Raw genomic sequence first — 19,279 nt, 5'->3', positions numbered from 1 at the left:
AAGTTAAATGGAAATATGAGAGCATAACGAGTGCAATAAAGCAGGGGGTTAAATAATCAGTCTTATCATATTCAGACTTCCTACAGCTTAGACCTAAAATATGCTCAAAACAGAGAGCTGACATGTCAGATATGACAAATAGTATGAAAAATCACATGTAATGTGATTTAAACAGCATAATTTTGACCTATTGACTGCATTTCTGGGGAAGAGGATGGGAATGATGATGGAGTAGCAGAGTTAGGAAAAAACAAAACAAACAAAACCAAAAACATCACCTCTTGCAGTCTCCAGCCAATTGAAATAAATCACTTCCCCCCAATTGATTGTATAAAACAAGTGACTCTAATCCATACACTTTGGAAATTTTGTTACAAGGCAGACCACGTTGATGCAAATTACTTAGGTATTGGAAGCATAAATATAGTTAGCTAGAAAGGCTTGTATATAATAAAATGGGCTGATATTGCCGACACATATGGAAAAGGTGACCTGATGTTGCCTGAATCCATGTGGACTGAATAACCTATTGTTATACATGATTTGGAACTTTCCTTGCTTTCTTGGGTAAGTCCATTTCTAGAACAACATGTTGCCTGACCTGGGACCAGTCTCCTGATGTGCTCCACTTACTTTTTCTTCTCCCCTTGTTTCTAATTGTCTCCATAAGATTGTAAGTATGCACAATGTAAGACTGCAAGTATGAACAGTACAGGAAACCACTCTACTGTATTTATCTTATTCTTATACTTATGTATCTTGATTCTTCTATTATTTCAATTATATTTGTTTGAATTAACAAAAGTTTATGAAGTTGGTGTGTGTGCTTCACCAGTTTTATCATCTTGATTAACTCCAACTAGACACCTGAGGAATGACCTTGTATTTGTGACAAGTGAATGTTGCATCCCAATACAAAAAATTGTAATTCTAATACTTGATCAGGCTACAACATACATTTGTAAAACGTCATTCTCTAGTAACAATATTGAGAAAACCTGGACTGTAAAAAACTGGTTTTATATACTTAGGGCTTTTAAAAGACATTATCATACTACAGATAAATATAATTCAACCATATTACATTGATCGGTAGCAGATCTCAGTAAATAATCAGCAAATGAATTCAGCATAAACAAAACTTGGTTATTTAATTTTAGAGTTCTGTGACATCCCATAATTTGGAAACTACAGTGCTCATGAGTTCTAGAAACACCACATTTTCTTGGTGGTGTTAATTGGAAACAACACACCATTATCTGTGATTAGCATTCATTACTCTTCAAGCAACACAAGGTGTAATTTTCTTAAGTACATGCAGCTACCTGAAAGCAGGAAGTAATCATATCTGTTTTAGAAAATATATTAACTCATTACCAATCTTTCACTCAAACTCCTACATTTGTAAACACTGCACAGTATTTTAGCCACAGGCAGGGGCGGTTCTAGACATTTTGCCGCCCCAAGCATGGCAGCACGACGCGGGGGGAGCTCTGACGGTCACCGGTCCTGCGGCTCCGGTGGACCTCCTGCAGGCGTGCCTGCGGAGGGTCCACTGGTCTCGCGGCTCCACTGAAGCCGTGGGACCAGCGGACCCTCCACAGGCAAGCTGCCGAAGGCAGCCTGCCTGCCATCCTCCCGGCAACCAGCAGAGCGCTCCCCACGGCATGCCGCCCTAAGCACGCGCTTGGCGTGCTGGGGCCTGGAGCCGCCCGTGGCCACAGGTCTTCCAGATCACAAGGGGCTTGATTTTCGAACCCTTAGATGTTAACTTCAATGGTCCTACTTGTGAGAGAAGTAGAAAATATGGGGATACAGACCTTCATTAAGGTTTCATTATTTTTAATTTCTTAAATGGGTTCTCATCTTAGGAGGTTTTAAAGTAATTTTTCTCTATCAAGATGAAAATTTTCAAAGATAAGCTTTTTGGCGTATGGCGTAGTTCCTAAATATAAAAATGCCTAAATTGTCTTGTTTGTAAGAAGTATGTTGACATCTGATTATAAGATGTTCACATTTATTTTTAATTTTCTGATAGATGACAATTGAGGGTCTGGCTGTCACTAAATCTTTTCAAGCAGTTATTTTTATAGGGTCAAACTTTCTTTACAATGATGACATAATGTCACCTCAGGACCTTTTCACTAAAGTGAAGCTGTGTCACCTTCCTTAAAACTGGCCTCATGTTCTGTATTTTTGATATTTTCAGGGATCATAAACTTAGTCTCTGTGGTATGCAAACACTGATATTTTTTAAGCTTCTGAGTTAAGTTGGCCTTTTCCAAGTAAATTTGAGCTAAAGATGATTTAATCCTAACCTGATTGAATCAAGTTGCATGGCTCCAAGGTAGTCTTCACATTCGATTTGTCTGAAGGCCTAAACTGCTAAATGAGAGTTATCCAACTTCTGCATATCAGAGTGTTCTATTAAGGCCTGCACTATAATATCTTTGCTGGGAGTGGGAAAGGAAAGGGTTAGCCACAACTCAAGAACTGCAATCTAAGGAGGAAGCTTTTAATTGGCTCTGAGGTTGTGGTTCAGACATTAAATAATAATCTTGTTTCAATAACAATACATTAAACTAGTTCCAAGTTACTGTTTTGATTGACTTGGGTGATCTTTAGTTGGGATTCATAACCAAACAGACAGGCACCTCTTTAGATCTCTTTTTAACATTTAATAACAGGGTTGATTATTTGTTGTATTAATCTGATGTTTTAACTAAACTGGTAATTTAATTTCAATCCAGCACTTAGACTAATTTGTTGCTTTGACTCTGTTGCTCTTAATTTGATGGCTGTATTGTTTTAGTTTCTCGTGAATCCACACTCTATTGCTAATATGGGTCAGCCACTCCAAGACGGAATTTACGACATGCTCGATCAGCTAAGCAGCATGGCCATTGTTTAGCTTACAGGCTGCACTTCGTACCTCCTCCACAGTGACATCCTCTCCATTGTATGGAGGTGTGGTCACTGGACTCTTTGCATCCTCCTGGTGCTGCAGTTAAAAAGGTCCTGAAAGTGTTATTTCCATCTTCTCGGACATCCTGCCTTGGTGTTCAGCATGCTACCACTTTCTAGTGCTTTGTGGGTTCACTCATCATTCTCATATCAAGTCCATGCATGTATGTTTTTCCTTTGAAACCAGAGTCAGAAACATGGAGTCTGGTTGCAGCACAAAGCTCAAGCAGTTGCTCACCATTATTGTTTGTGGTCGCATCCATAAAAAATGCCCAAAACTTTCCAGCCAAGCTGTTTGAGCATCCCAGTGTGGCATTGGCATTGGATAACAACAATAATGTCATGAGTGGATACTCTGCTGATGATGTCATACATGGCTTGTGCATATTGTTCCTTGTTCTCCTTGTTGGTAAGATTAATCAGTGCATAAGCATGATGATGATGATGATGTTGCCATGTCTAATGAGAATGTCCTGCCACCACAATACATCTGAAGATGGGAGTAAAGCTTTTGAGGGCTTTACAAGCATTCCTTGACAAGGCAAAGGCAACATCACCAAGGCAAATGTGGCCACTGCCCTCACCATTAGGGCCTGACCATAGGATAATGATGGCCAATAATTACTGGCTCATCCCTGACACTTCAATGGGTCTTGCAGAGTCCTACTATGAACTGTTGTATTGCTTCAATCCAAATGACAAAGCGGTAGGAGACCCAGTGGTTTTCAGGGTATGTTCCAAACAGATAAGCCACCTTGGATCAGCAATGTTATAGGAGTGTTTCTGAAATCTGGGCTATCACAGAGGTGCAGATGCACCGGATGGATGCTTTCAACATGAAACAGCAACAATCTATTGAAGGCATATGGTAGTTTCATCATGTTACGAACAAGGATGTCAGGCGTCAGACCAACCAGCCTCCAATATCTTCTGAAGTGACTCAACAGCAGCTCAGGTGGCTTGACTATCCCGCTCTGTATGCTGGAGTCCATACCACCCCCCTCAGTTTTATGTCTTCAACCCAACAAAATCTGGATGGAGAAGACCTCACAGACAGCCTAGCACATGCTGGAAGGATGTCATAGCTTTTTACCTTGTCTGCTCCAGGCTTACTATAGAGCAAGCCACAACATTGGCAGGAGACTGGGCTATCTCGGAATGGGTGATAAGAAATATGCACTTTATGCTCCACAAGAAGGAGAATTAATGATGAATGAATGAATGAATGATTGATTTAGTCCAAATTTAGTTTAAGAATATTAATGATAACTTAGCTTTCGTGACATACTTTCTTGATGTTATTTTTGTTTTTTTAATAGTTTTAATAAAGGCGCTGAAGTTCAGAGCCTGTTTTAGAATTTCTTCACTTCCTCTCTCAGAAATAACAAAGTAAATCTCCCCTTGCTTATCATTTTGATTAAATTATCTTAGGTATAGTTTCAGTGGAATATGGTATTCTTCAGTTCCAGTTTGCAATCAGTATGTGGGTACCTTTCATGGATGGATGAAGTCTAGATATAGACTGAGTTCAGGCCAGCGAGAGACATGTCACAGGCATATACTTTTAAAAGTTTTCCATGTATAATTTAAATGCTTAATTGTGAATTCATAAAACTTACATTTAAACTTTAAAGTAAATAGTAAAATGTAAGAGTGACCATGGGTAATCTTTAACACCCATATTGCACAGTGTTTTAACCTAGAAAATGAAAGGTAGCTGAGTGCATTTCAAAGTAATTCTTCAACATTCTGCTGAGAATATAAAAACATAATATGACTTTTGTTCTGGAGACATAACATGGGGCAGAAACGTGGTGTAAAATGACATGGTTCCAATGACTTCAACTGAGCTACACCGACTACATGAGTTGAGGATCTGGTCCATACTGTACAACAGTACTTTCACTTGCCTAGCACCTTCCATCAGGGGACTTCAAAATGTTTTACAAAGGTGGGTAAGGGAAAAATATATAATAAGTCTGTTTCTCTGAAGATATTGCCAAATTCTTGCTTCTGGTTTTCATGCCACTTGTGTGGGAGAGTTGTGCAGAAAACTCTCCCAGCTCTTAAGGTTTTTGAACTAATGAAGCACTTGTAGGCTAACTTGAGGGTACTATCCTACTGAGCTTGTTCCAACATCAGATAACATAGTGGCCCAGAACAATCTATTCATTTCCTTTGCAACCATGACAAGGGAAGGAGCCATCCAATGGCTCCAATTCAAGCAGCTTCAGCTTCTAATGCTGCTCTCTCTATTAGGGATTGGGTATCATTAGGGGTATGTGTACATTTCAGCTGCGGGGGACAATTTCCAGCTCAGGTAGATGTATCCATGCTAGATTTGATTGAGCTGGCCTGCTAAAGATATCAGTGTAGCTACGGCTGCACAGGTGGTGGCATGGGCCTACTGTTCTAGTACGTATCCACGGGGTTAGATAGGATTGTATTTGGGCAGCTAGCCCATGTATCTGTGGCCCCACTACTATTTTTAGCATTCTAGCTTGATCAAAGCTAATGCAAGTATGCCTAGCTGAGCGGTAAATTACTTTCCTGACTGCAGTGTAGATGTACCATGTCTGTTAATGTCCCCTGACTTCCAGTGAGTGTCTCTTTTGATTTCCTAAACCTAAAATGCTTAATTTCTTAATTTCTGCATGTCTCTTAAAACTATTAGTATTTGTTTCTGGTCTTTCCACGGGTTGTTTCATTTACAGAGATAAGACAGCATCAATTTTATGTTTGCCAGCCTCCGACACAATCAAAGAAGAAAAGAAAGAGTCCCTGGCCCACATCAGTTAACTAACACTGAGACACACTTGGATTCTTCCTGCTTCCTGGTATGGCTAGGTAAGAACCTTTGGTATAACTGCATTGGCATCTCCTATGGCTCATTGCCACCATTCCAGTACCATCAAGAGGCTTGGTATATCAGTGCTTCCAGCTAGTCAGGAAAGAGGGTTAAATCTCAGTGGCTTTTGAGGCTTTACCCTCTTATCGAGGCTCAGTGTAATGACTCATTGAATGTATCAGCAGCTTAGCACCTGGGAATCCCAAAGATTTGCACATTGACACAAAGAAACAAACCCGCAACATGACATGTTTAGCGCTGGTAGAATATTTGCTGTATGGAAATGCTCCTTAAACCCCTTCACATTCAGAGTAAAGATGCTCACCAAATTGTTTGGTGTCTGTAGTCTCCCATTTGCTCCCTAAGACTTGAATCATCAGCACTGAGGGAATGATGTTTGTTATTACACTGTCTATTGGGACATCTCTTGAACTATTTACTCTCCATTGGCAAGACTTGAAGTTCCTTTATAATTCTACTTTTATATAAATATCATTATGTAGGACTTTCATCTTCACCCACCAACCTCAGCTCAGCGTTGGTGCTAAATATGATTTTGGGATAAAAATGAAGAGGTGATAAAATTTGAATTTACCTTTTGGAGTCTCGTTTCTCCAGTGTCCACTTTCTTTTCTGGGACAGCTGACCCTCTTTTACATTTAGTGAGGGAGAAAAGAGATTTTTTTGTATATCTACATAATAAGAAGTATGAAAATGATAATGATTTCTCCCCCCCCCCAAAAAAAGGAAAATATGTGCTTTCCACAAGTTTTGAGAATGAGCAACTTCTCATGAAGATACATTTTTTAAAAATGTTTGCTTTAGACTTTTGGGGGGGAGGTTGTTGTTCCTTTCTCCTTTCCCTCCTTTTCTCTTTTTCATTTTTCCATTTTACCACTGAAAAGAGTGAAAAAAAGGTAAAACAAAGAAGTAAGGAGAGAAGGAAAAAATTGAAAGCCAATAAACTAAATTAATTTTCGATTTTTTTTGCAAAATAATATTTGAAAGTATTTTTGTGAAAACTTCAATAAAAAGTTTTCATCTGAAAATTTCAAAAGCGATCTGAGAGAATATGCTGGGGGCATTGATGTACATTAATTAGAGCATGCTTAGTGGGGCAGAAATCTTGAGTCAGCTTACAGGTGCATAAGAATATCAAAAATCTTAAAATATAGGAGAATTTCCAATAGGACTCAGGCTGGAAGCATGAGATTCAGGAGTGATTCTTGATTTAAAGTATCATCAGAGTAGGATTATTGCTAGAGCAGAAGGAATAATTTACTTGACAAATCTAACCTCTTTTTCTGCTCCTGGAGTATCTCCCCTGGATTATTTCTTTGAATATAGTTGTTATTCAAATGTATTTTATTATTATTTGTTTTGAAGTTCCAACCAAAGGCTCCAGTCAGGATCAGGGCCCCAAGGTGCTAGGAAATGTACTATGTTTTTATACTATAAATTAATTGCAAATGTTTCAGTCTGAACAGTGAGTGAAGTATTGAGTATTAATAATTTGAAGTGTGCTGCTTAATTGTGAGTGTTCCAATTAATCACTTAGCTCAAATCCTGCAAACTTGCTTAAAGTTAAACATGTGAGTAGTCTCAATATAACAAAATGTCAATGAATTATTCACGTTTAAAGGTAAGCATGTGCATATGTGTTTGCTGGACGTGGGCCATCATATCATTCTGTTCACTGACTGGATGAGTGTACATGAATCTAATGTTTGGTATCTAATAAAACTTGGTTCCTAACTACTCCCAGAAAATGAACACAAAATGACCATGGCCTAAGAACATACAAAAAAAAATCAAGCAAATATCTGTGGAAATTTTTTTTGTCATTCATCTAGCTCTTGTTATTACCCTATTTTATAGAATGGAAAACAGAGGATCTGATTCTGAGAGCTTCAGTTTGATAGTGTTCACAAGTATAACAAGGAGAAATAAATTCTCTCCACTGTAGAAATCAGTGGATAAAATTCTACACCTGTAGTATGTCTGAAGAGTACACAAGTTAATCACAGTGGTCCATTCTGGCCCTCAAATCTACTAAACTCTGATCTTACGCTAACATAAATCAGTGGACTTAATGGAATTAACCAGTGTACAAGTGGATGAGCTATAGACTTAGGTCCCAAGGTAACACAATGAATGAGTGGCATAGTCTGGAACAGAAACCTGTCTCTCATTTATATGCTTTGACCACTGACACACTAATAACTGCTGCATCCCCCAAATATGCTCTCTCTCACATGCACGCACACAAAACATGAGAGAAAATTATCATCAAGTTCTCTGGAGTTTTGTAGAAAATGATGGATTCTAAAGACACAATTTACCAGACAAATGGTCCATGATCCCTATTCAATGATACAGACAAAAGAGAGAGAGAGAGAGAGTTTCTAGAACTGTACAATCTACTCCAGAAATGTTATTAGTGGGACATCAGACATAAGAGTGGAGATCTATGAAGAAAAAAATCTTCCAAGAATTTTAGAGGATACAAGTGATACAAGTGAGGATACAAGTGAGGATACAAGTGAGGATACAAATGGTCCATGATCCCTATTCAATGATACAGACAAAAGAGAGAGAGAGAGAGAGTTTCTAGAACTGTACAATCTACTCCAGAAATGTTATTAGTGGGACATCAGACATAAGAGTGGAGATCTATGAAGAAAAAAATCTTCCAAGAATTTTAGAGGATACAAGTGATTTAGAAGACAAACTTTTCTCTACTTCAGAGCAACTCAATTTGATTCAGTTTTGCTCATTGAATCAAATAAATGAGAAGTGGCATTTGAAAACAGTTTCTGATGATGAATGCTGTAAATGGATTGCAGTGAAGATACATAAAATGTCATCTTTTAGGCTTGCTGCTGTGATTGATTTCAATGGTTTGAAAATAAAATGCAGGGAAATCTTTATTTATGAACAGGTGGATATAAGCACAAAACCAAAATGAAATACAGCATAGTATAAATACAATGCAGGCTGGTTAAAATGGGGAGAGAGTACAAGAGAGAAAAATTATACAGTATATATATTTTACCAAGAACCATGCAGCCACTCTCCCAGCTGTTGCCTGGTAGAGCAAGCTATATATTTTCTTATATTGTAATATTCAGAGATGGTGAGACAAAAGTGATAGGCATATCTATGCGTCAGTAGGGGATATAAGAAAGAAGGACTCTGTTGCAGAAATTAGAACCAGAACTAATACCTTTACTCATGGGTACCTTAATTTACAGCTAGTATGAAAGAGTACTTTATACTATGCAGCTAGTCACACTGAAAACACTGGGGCTAATTACAGAGTAAGGCACTATTCCACATAAGTAAGGGTATCAGATTTTGGCATTATGGATTTATTTCTATACACCTATCTATACCTATCTATCAGTTTACTGCTGAATATAATCAGGACATATACATCTGAATGCAATTTACTGAGGCTCTACAGTATGCACGGGAGCATTAGCACATGCAAATAATACTGAAAGTGTTTTGACAACAACTCTGTATCATTGTCTTTTATGTCTTTTGAAAATATTTGTTCATCAATAATTTGGTAGGAAATTAAATCAGTTTGTGCTCTATTTCATTTCTATACTTAGCATGTCTTCTGCTTTAAGAATAAAGAACTTGTACAGAAACAAAACCAAGCCCAAGTTTTTCTTTTGTGGTCATTGTGTCCAGTACAGGTAAAACTGCTGGTTAATTGTATTAAATGAAGGGAGATTTCTCTCCTTAAGTGGGAGGGGGGATCCAGTGATGGAGTTTCTCAGTTCTGCTGTGTGGAGGTTGCCCTCAGAGTATTGCATCTGAGGATTGGAGAGGAAAAGGAAGAAGATATTTGGTCATGGAGCGGAAAAGGATGTTTGGCCAAGGGAGTAAACATCTGATCACACCTGAAGAGGACACTGCAACACCAGAACACGTAGCAGCCTGCCAGGCTTCCCGCACAAGATCATGTAAGTAGGTAAACAGGGAGTCAGGCGATGGTTTTAGGTTAAAATATCAGGGCCAGGGGAATGGATTAGTGATGAGCTATGAGAAGACTTCCCCTCTATAGTAGACATCATTAAAAAGTCAAAATTTGCCAATAGCTACCTCCCAATGATACTTGTACTGTAATTTTCATAGGGAAATACTGAGATATCTCAGCTACTACTGTGTCCTGTGGTCTGCACTGGCTCCAAATCCATTTTTAGGTGTTGAAATTGTAAATTTTTGGGAGCAGGGATGGTCTTTTTGTTCTACATGTACAGCACCTAGCACAGTGGGGTCCTGTTCCATGACTAGGGTTCCTAGCCATTGTGGTAACACGGTTGTAATCACCTACAAATACATGGGTGGCCTGTGACCTGGGTATTTATCACATAGATTTTCTCTACTGTTGTGGAAGTTGCGATCAGCTGAATAGTCTTGGTGCTGCTCCATGGGATTCAGCTCCTGAGGAAGAACAGGAGGGGATTCTGACTGGGGCACTCTTGCTTCTGACATTCATTCCCTCTTGCAGTCTGCCAGAGCCTTGGCTTAGTGATGTGATGCAAGACACATTTTTTCACTCTGTCCTTTTTGTCATTTTGGAGTACCTACTTCATCCATGAACATGTATGCCAGAGGCAAGACTGACAACAGTTTTCATATTAATTTTTGTAATATGCACTCAGACATTACAATGAAGGTCACAGGATATTGTTTAAGACTAAAAATAAAGCAATACTGATGAGTGTATTTCTTTAAGAAGCTGCTGTGTCGCTAGAACATAGTCTAAGTCCCCTGTGATGTGGCAGTTGCTATGTTTCTTCCTGTTTTTTAATGATTTGTAGAATAAGTGGACATGTGTAATTGTGTCTTTCTTCTCTAGACTCTCTGTTAAGTATTTTGTTTCTAATTTGGTTTGTATTTTTAGCTAATTCTACTTCATTGCTACATACATGAGAAGAGAGCTATAAGAAAAAGTTAATTTTATGCAGTATTGTGTAAAATTATAATCTGAAGGATATGCACACATTTCGCTGCCTATATTAAAATATCTGAAAGAATAAGAGTTGATATCATTTCTATTATGAACTGTCCTGAAGGTAGAGACTTGGATCACTTAATATGTTTTGATCACAATACGCAAAATATATGCAAACCAGCTGCTCGGTCCATTAATGATACATTCAAGAACATTCACTGTTCTAGTGCTGGAAATATCAGATTCACTTGTAAATGTTCCTAATCAGGAGCAAGGAGAGCAGGGTGTGAAAAATCAGCCTGGTACACTAGCTCTACACCCACTGGGAAGATGTAACTAGTTTCTAGCCACTTCAAACTGTTGGAGCAGGCCGAAGAATCTGATCCAGTATTTTTTTTAATTTAATATTTCTTTAAAATTTCTTTGAAAACTACTCAAGCAAAAACAGATATTGGGCCAGATTCTTCTCCCACTTAAACCAGTGTTAATTGGGGTAATTCCTCAAAAGCCAATGGGGCTGAGTGGTCCAAAAAGGTGGAAAGCAGCTGGATTTGCCCAGCAGAGAACTCTTTGGTGTGTGGTAGCTCTCAACAGGTGCACAGGTAGTACAGCTGACTCATGTGATGCCCCCTCTGCTCAGCTGTGGTGCACGGTCATGGCCATAGTGACCCTTCAAGCCTTCCTTACTAAAAATTAATAACTAACTGCAGGATTATAGAATCATACACCTCTGCCCCGATATAACGCTGTCCTCAGGAGCCAAAAAATCTTACTGCATTATAGGTGAAACCATGTTATATCGAACTTGCTTTGATTCGCCGGAGTGCGCAACCCCGCCCCTGGAGTACTGCTTTATCGTGTTATATCCAAATTCGTGTTATATTGGGTTGCGTTATATCGGGGCAGACGTGTATTTGTATCTAGTGCCCAATTTTTCCATGGAGGGTTATAGTTAATCTGTATCTATGCTACCAGCATATGAAGCCACATTCTGCAGTTCTCATATGAATAGCCACACTGAAGTCAAGGCTGGAGGACTGGGACTAGAATGTAAGGCAACCCTCCCCCCCCAAAAAAAAAAAAACAGTGAAGATCCAATTCTACATAATTTAAATCAATGAAAGTTTTGCCATGACTTCACTTCAGCAAGTTTGGGCCCTATATGTGTAGACTACTGAGTAAGAGACAGATTTCTGTTCTAATGGGTACATCTAAAAATGCTCTTCTGGGGTGACCACATGCAATACATATGGATAGGTGGCATGAACATAATTACATGAAAAGAATAACTAGGAAAAATTCCCCCCTCAAATTCAATAATGTTGTAAATTTAATCTGTGTGGCTGGATGCAGTCTTTAGATTTAAAATAGGCCTGAGTAATTAAATGAATGTCAGTCAGTTTTGCAAAAGCAGCAAAGAATCCTGTGGTACCTTATAGACTAACAGATGTCTGTTAGTCTATAAGGTGCCACAGGATTCTTTGCTGCTTTTACAGATCCAGACTAACACGGCTACCCCTCTGATACTAGTCAGTTTTGCAGAAACTATTGCTGCTTGAATGAATAGTGCAAGCTATTAAGATAGTTATTAATATTGTATTATTATAACATTAGTGTGGAACTAGAAGACACTTGCATCTTCATGGCAGCATACTTAATGCCACTGCAGGAGAACAGACATGGATATATAATTGCTGAAAACACATCAATTTCTGTGTTATATTTTTGTTATGAGTATTGCTCTACAGAAGCCCAATGTGACTAGTCACATGAGACTACTGATAATTAAACTGCTGATATTAGGCAGAATTCAGTTATATGAATACTACAGCTGTCAATCTGAAGTTCTCTGATACTATACTTTTCATAGATACATTCATATAAGCAATAATCCTACTGGAATTTATGTAGGTTATCAGGTCTCTCAAAAAGTTTACAATTAATTTCAGGTACTTTCAGATCATTATCCTTCAAGTTATGGATTAATTTTTGCCACCCTTACATTGAGCAGTGGCTCACACTGCTAGTGGTTCCACTGCAGTCAGTGGGACTATATGTGGCATACAGGGAACTTAGATTCCTGACACCTTTAGTTCTTCAGGGCAGTCTCTTGGCTTACAATTTTTCAAGTGGTGGCCGTGAGAGGTAAGGATGGCTATATGTGGCCATATATTACATACAAACCAGAAACAAACAAACATTTTATTTATTGCTTAGGCACATAATATGTATTATGAATCCTTTGCTGCTAGTTCACATTTGTGAAAAATGTCTGCTAAACCTATGTTAGTAAATATTAGTTTGGTTAACATAGTTATTTTGATTCCTTTTAAAGTCTTCTTTTTGATACAAAACATCTCTAGCATTTGTAGCTTGAATATAATGTGTTTTTTTCTCATTAGTTTAATGGATATGTTTAATTGCTTAGGACTATGATATACAAAGGAACTACAAGTTAATGTCGTGACATAGAAAATTATCTCAGCATAGTGATTTCTAACTAATTATTATTTCCAAACCAAAGACCATTTCTCCTGTGACAATGAGCTATTGTAGCTAGAGATGGACTTTTCAAAAAAGTTGGAGTACATTTGAGAAGAGGGAGTGTGGGGCCCAGGGGCTGCTCTAGCCACCAGCAAAGCAAGCACCTGCTTGGGGCAGCCCATTTGCAGGGGCGCATGGGAGCTAAGAACCAACAGGGGGCTCTGGGAGCCGTAGTTCCTTGGTTAGCTCTCTGCCTATAGAGCCAGCCCTGGGGCAGGGAAAGAACTACATTTCCCAGCATTCCCTTGGCCACCACCAACTGGAAAGGAAGGAGGGGGACCTCATGCGACAGCGTGCTGTGAGTGCTGTGAAAGGTAGGGATACCATATTTTAACATTCAAAAAACAGGACAGTCCACGGGGAAGGAAGCCCCATCCAGCCACCATCCACTCCTTCCAACTGCCCCCCACAGAAACCCCAACCTATCCAACCCCCCCACTCCCTGTCCCCTGATCACCCCCTCCCGGGACCCCTGCCCCTAACTGCCCCCCAGGACCCCATCCCCTATCTAGGTGCTGCTGCTCCTTATCCCCTGATTGCCCCCTCCCAAGACCCCTGCCTCTAACTGCCCCCTGGGACCCCACCCCCTATGTAAGCCTCCCTTCTCCTTGTCTTCTGATCACCCCCTCCCGGGACCCCTGCCCCTAACTGCCCCTTGGGACCACACTCCCTATCTAAGCCTCCCTTCTCCTTGTCCCCAGCTGACCCCTCCTGAAACCCCTCCCCTAACTTCCCCCCTAGGACCCTACCCCCTACCTGTCCCCTGACAAACCCCTGGGACTCCCATGCCTATCCAACCGCTGCCTGTTCCCTGACTGCCCCCCCGAACCCCTGACCCATCTAACCTCCCCTGCTCCTGTCCCTTGACTGCCCCCCCCCCCCGGAACCTGTTACCCCTTCTCCAACCCCCCAGCCCCCTTACCGTGCCACTAAGACCAGCGTGTCTGGCTCTGCGCAGCACCAGACACGCTGCTGCATACATGCCGCCTTGCTCCCCCACAGAGCCCACAGCCCCCTCCCCCGCCATCCTGCACCTGCCTTCTAGATTTGAACACCTCAATATTCAGGAGTGCTCAAGCTCAGTTTGGGCAGCTGTTACTTCATTTCTCCCAAATCAAATATACTGATCCATTGTAACTTGCTGTAGAAAAAGTAGGATAAAATTGAGCAAGAAATGCTTCCCAGTGGTTATTAGGACTGGAATTGCTATTTTCAACAGCCATTGCCTTTTGTTTGTTTAAAAGGAAGACAGTGATATTGCACTGGCAAATTCCCCATAGAAAGAAAGAGTGGAACAAAAGAATAATAAAGGCACTTCAACTTTTCCTCATGTATGAAAGACAGTCTGATAATATGCATCCAGATATCCTCCAATCACACAAGCTGAAAATTGTTACACTTTACTGCAGCTCTGTAACCATATGGGAACCAATCCTGTCTGTATATTGTGCACATCCAAAGTTCCTGCTGAATGACCTGCCCTGGGAGCGAGTTACCAGTGACCCAGGGCTGTGGTAGAAGGAGGGTGCAGGTGGTGATGGGGGAGAGCCCAGGGCTGGGGAGGCAGGGAGGTCGGGGGAGGACACTGGTGGGGGGAAAGAGGGAAGCCCAGTGCTGGGGTGGGGAAGAGCCCAGGGCTGGGGCAGCAAGGGGTGTGGGGGGGAGCCCAGGGCTGGGACAGGGACAGCCAAAATTTTTTTGCTTGGGGCGGCAAAAAAACCTAGAGCTGGCCCTGGTCAGGCCCACTGACAGCAATTCCAGGCCCCTGGACTGTCCTTAGAGGGGTGCGGGGCCTGGGGCGGAAGTAACAAATCCATCACTTCCGGGACCAACCATGCTGGCCACCTGTGACAGCCCGCGGGGCACTCTAGAAGTCTAAGAGCCCTGTGGCTCACCCGGGCGATTTAAAAGGGCCTGGGGGCCTTGGAAATTTGCCCCCCCCCAACATGTTGGTGAGCCTAAGGGGTGTATTTGCCTATGAACATGCAGCAACTAATATACCACTACTTCTGAAGTGTGGCTAACATGAAAGGGTAAACATTCACATGTTACAAAGCCCTTTAACATCTTCACTGGTTCTACAACAAATACTTAACAAAGGCATCACCTTCTTATTCATCTCAATTACCACTACAGCAGTTCTAGAGCTGAAGATGGTTCTGATGGGCATCTTCATCAGTGAAGTACTCAGCAGTGAACATGTTAATTTTAGGACCTGCAGTCTCTGAAGTGCATAACTCTCTACAGGAAAATTTGTTTCTTTGTTTGTTTGCTGGGAACCCCACTAATTCAGTAAGCGATTTTATCTTTCTCTTTTTACACCTTCATTTGTCATTCTGTAATCTGACCTCTTTCCTTCACTGCCACTGATGGTGTCCTCTGAATTGCCCTTTCAAGAATAGTTTTTTGACATGCAGTTTAAGAGAAAATAAGATGACAAGCAATATTCACAGAATATGCCTGACACCATATTGAGGATTAGGAATGTATCTGCAATTAAATAGTAAATGGTTGCCCTTTATTAGCTACATTAGTAATGAAAGATGATTTCACCACTAGCCCATGAAGATTATTGTCATTAGCCCCACAGAGTAAAGACATAACCAACATTTTCAAACTTGGGTGCCTTCATTGTCCTTTATGCTAAAGCAATGGTCCCCAAACTGTGGAGCGTGCCCCCCTAGGGGGGCATGGAGTAGTGTTCTGGGGGGTGAGGCAGGGCCTGGACCAGTCCCCACAGGGGGTGGAGAGGGAATGCCACGCAGTCCCGCTCCAGCCCCTCACCCAGCCACGGCCCCTGCTCCCAGCTACAGCTCCTAGCCACAGCCCCAACTCCAGGTGTGGCCCCACCCTCAGCCCCCGGCTCCTGGTCTGGCCGTGGCTTGAGCCCCAGCCCCCACCCCGCAAGAGCTGCAGCCTTGTTCATGGCTCTGGTTCCTAACCACAGCTTGGGTATTAGCCCACAACAAAGCTTATGCTCAAATACATTTGTTAGTCTCTAAGGTGCCACAAGTACTCCTGTTCTTTTTGCGGATACAGACTAACACGGCTGCTACTCTGAAACCTGTCAATTAATTGGGTAACTGATTCACTAGGAGGTAGTCTGATGTGAATTACAATTACTGAAATAACTGACGGACTGGTGTGTGGTTTGTTTTTTTTCCCCTTCCTTCAACTGGAGAATGGTTCAATAAAGTAACAGTGGCTGGTTTTACCACTATAAATCATCCCTAGCTATCAAAATAGAGCCTTTTATTAAAGGACCACCAATGCTCAGTGTGTTTCCAGATCACAGAACAGTTGTTTAAAGCTAAATAATCTTTTTGAATAAACTTCTCAATCAAATTTGGATTAGGTTCATCTTTCCTGGACAATGGAAGCTGTGGGAAGTGGTGGCCCAGCCCACGCCATTTCCTGCAGCTCCCATTGGTGGGGAATGGCAAACTGCAGCCACTGAGAGCTGTGTGGCCGTACCTGAGGACACTCAGGTAAACAAAGTGTCTCACACCCTGCCAGGGGCTTACCCTGAACAGGCTGCAAACCAAGTTTGGGAACACCTGGGACAGAGGAGCAGAAGAGACCTGCTGGGTCACTGAGTCTAGTTCCCTGCTATCACAACCAACTGCATCATATAATCCTGTTAATAAATTTATCAAACTGTCTTAAAAATAGATAAGTTGTTTGCCCCCAAACCTAAGGTTACAGATATAAAGTCCTGCTGTTCTCTTTGTTAGTGTATGTTGACTAATCACAAGTGTTTACCACCATCATTGCTATTTATTACTTGTTTCTGGTAGAGCTCATGATGTGCTATGAACTGTACGAACAGGAAGGAAAGTATGATATCTGGCTTGAAGACTTTACAATCTAGAAAGAAAACCTCAGAGAGACGCGAGGTAGAGGAAAGGGATAATCACTTGGATTTGTTTTTAAAAATAGGCTAAAATTTGAAAGGATTCTAGAGATGTATTTTTTTCTGCATTCTTTCCTTAATTCTGGTAATCTTGTATGTTAACTCTGGTAGCCTTTTTTGATTACACTTGATTAAAAGTATTTCAGAAAATTATTCAGATGTTTTGAAGAAATGTTTGCTGTCAGAAAGTAAAATTTGAAATTCACATTATACAAAATGCATAGGAGAACAAAGGCTAGGTCTAGTAGTTCATTTGAAAAGAACAATTTATAATTATGATTGCTTACCTCTGTGTTTGGGTGGCATAACTGTTATCATATGCTTCATAGCTTGGGTCATCATATTCACCCCCATATCCATCATCATATCCCTATGGGAAAAATAATACACCCTATTTAGAAATTGATAAATAAGGAAGTATATTAGGCTGCAAAAATTATGTATTAATATATAGATGGTATATTTGCATACTGGATTGTTTTCATTATTATGCAGTCTATTAGACCAGAATTATACACCTAAACGTGCTAGCAATAAGCACATATGATGAAAGAGTAAAGAAATAAATTATTAATTTGAGAACTTAGTTTATCCATTGATATAACACAGTGCACTGTTGAAGGAACAGCTTCTCAACCAGGTTCATTTTGAACAATGACAGATGCTAATGAAGACAATTGTTTTCTTAGGAATTCGATATTACAAAAGTTTTTGTAATTATTTCTGGGTGAATAATAACCACTGAAATGAACAAATAGTGAAAAAATATATTGATCTTAAAACAGTGTTAAGAATGTTGTTATTGAGTATAAAACCATAGCATTTGGTCCTTTTTAAAAAAAACGTGTCTAGGTCTGGGAAAGAAGCCACGATAAAGATCATTCTAAATAACCTTTACAACAAACACCTTTAGCTTTATTGAACATTCCAGGCTTTTTCAGTGTTGACAATATGATTTTCTATTACAAGTTCAATTACCAAGTATGTTCAGTGAAGAAAGAAAGAAAGAAAGAAAAAGATAGGTTACTTAGTAATAACAGTGGACATTCACCCTTATGGGAAGCACCCACAAGAGCTATTGGGCTTCAGAAACCTTCCAGAAAAACAGTGCATCCTGGGACTGCACAAGCTTCACCCCCACAAAGCACCAAACGTTCAGAACCAAGGTTCTAATAGGCTGTGTGGTCCCCGAACATTTCAGTTCCTTCTGCTAAAGCTTAGAATCCTATAAGAGCAGAATTCCAAAGGAAAGAGAGGAAGATGGACAGGTATTGTGACTATATGGAAGTAACACTTTCAAACAACTACATTTACTAGGAATTGACTGTATATTCTTTTTCTTATGTGGGATTTTAGCTATCAGTACAACACCTTGACTCCAGGAATGTGGGCTGATGAGTTATAATTAATTTAGAACTGCACTGTCAAATTGATTGTCAGATGTAGATATCAAGTAAAGAGAGGGCGAGCCCTGATGAAGGTGTATATAGAGCACTAGATAGTAACCATGCAGATTTCCATAATGGCAACTTTATTGGGGATAAACCATCTAAGACACCTTAGTTTTAGTAGAATGAGCCCTAAAACCTTCCAGTATGAGTAGGCTAGCCAAAGTGCTATGTGTTTCAGTATGTATAATTCATTTTGAATGGCTCTGTATGGAAATAGTATTTCATTTACTTTGATCTCTAATAGAGACAAAAAGTTTTGGTGACTTCCTAAATATCTTAGTATTATTCAAATAAAAAGAGAACTCTGCACTTCAAGTGCAAGACACACTTTTTTTTGACCTGCCTTTTCTAATATAAATGCAGAGCAACATGTACATTTAAATGCCTCCTTCAAAAAAAATATATATATACATGAAAACCGATCAAAACAAAACATGACATTGCACCCACAATTCTCCCTTTGAGAAGAGGATGAGAGAAAGAATGAACCACATGTGACAGACATTAGTCACATTGCTTAATGCATTACTGAAGACACTGAAATACTACAGTGATGAGGGCAGTATAAGAACCTATATAAAATAGAA

At 40.2% G+C, this 19,279-nt stretch overlaps 1 protein-coding gene across 3 annotated transcripts in view; it reads right to left on the bottom strand.

Annotated features, from left to right (window-relative positions):
- Nucleotides 1-19,279, bottom strand: part of KHDRBS2 (KH RNA binding domain containing, signal transduction associated 2) — a 694,643-nt gene that overhangs the window by 76,624 nt on the left and 598,740 nt on the right. For all 3 annotated transcript variants that reach the window (XR_007774032.1, XR_007774033.1, XM_050950940.1), the window contains one exon: nucleotides 17,529-17,611. Coding sequence is in view for 1 of the 3 variants with exons in the window: in XM_050950940.1 (XP_050806897.1) it covers nucleotides 17,529-17,611 (83 nt within the window). In the remaining 2 variants the exon portion in view is untranslated. The remainder of the gene's footprint in view (nucleotides 1-17,528; nucleotides 17,612-19,279) is intronic.

This window comes from Gopherus flavomarginatus, chromosome 4 (genome assembly GCF_025201925.1).
Source record: "Gopherus flavomarginatus isolate rGopFla2 chromosome 4, rGopFla2.mat.asm, whole genome shotgun sequence".
In the NCBI taxonomy this organism is placed as follows: domain Eukaryota; kingdom Metazoa; phylum Chordata; order Testudines; family Testudinidae; genus Gopherus; species Gopherus flavomarginatus.
The sequence above is the reverse complement of the archived record's forward strand: the minus strand, read 5'-3'. Positions and strand labels throughout refer to the sequence as shown.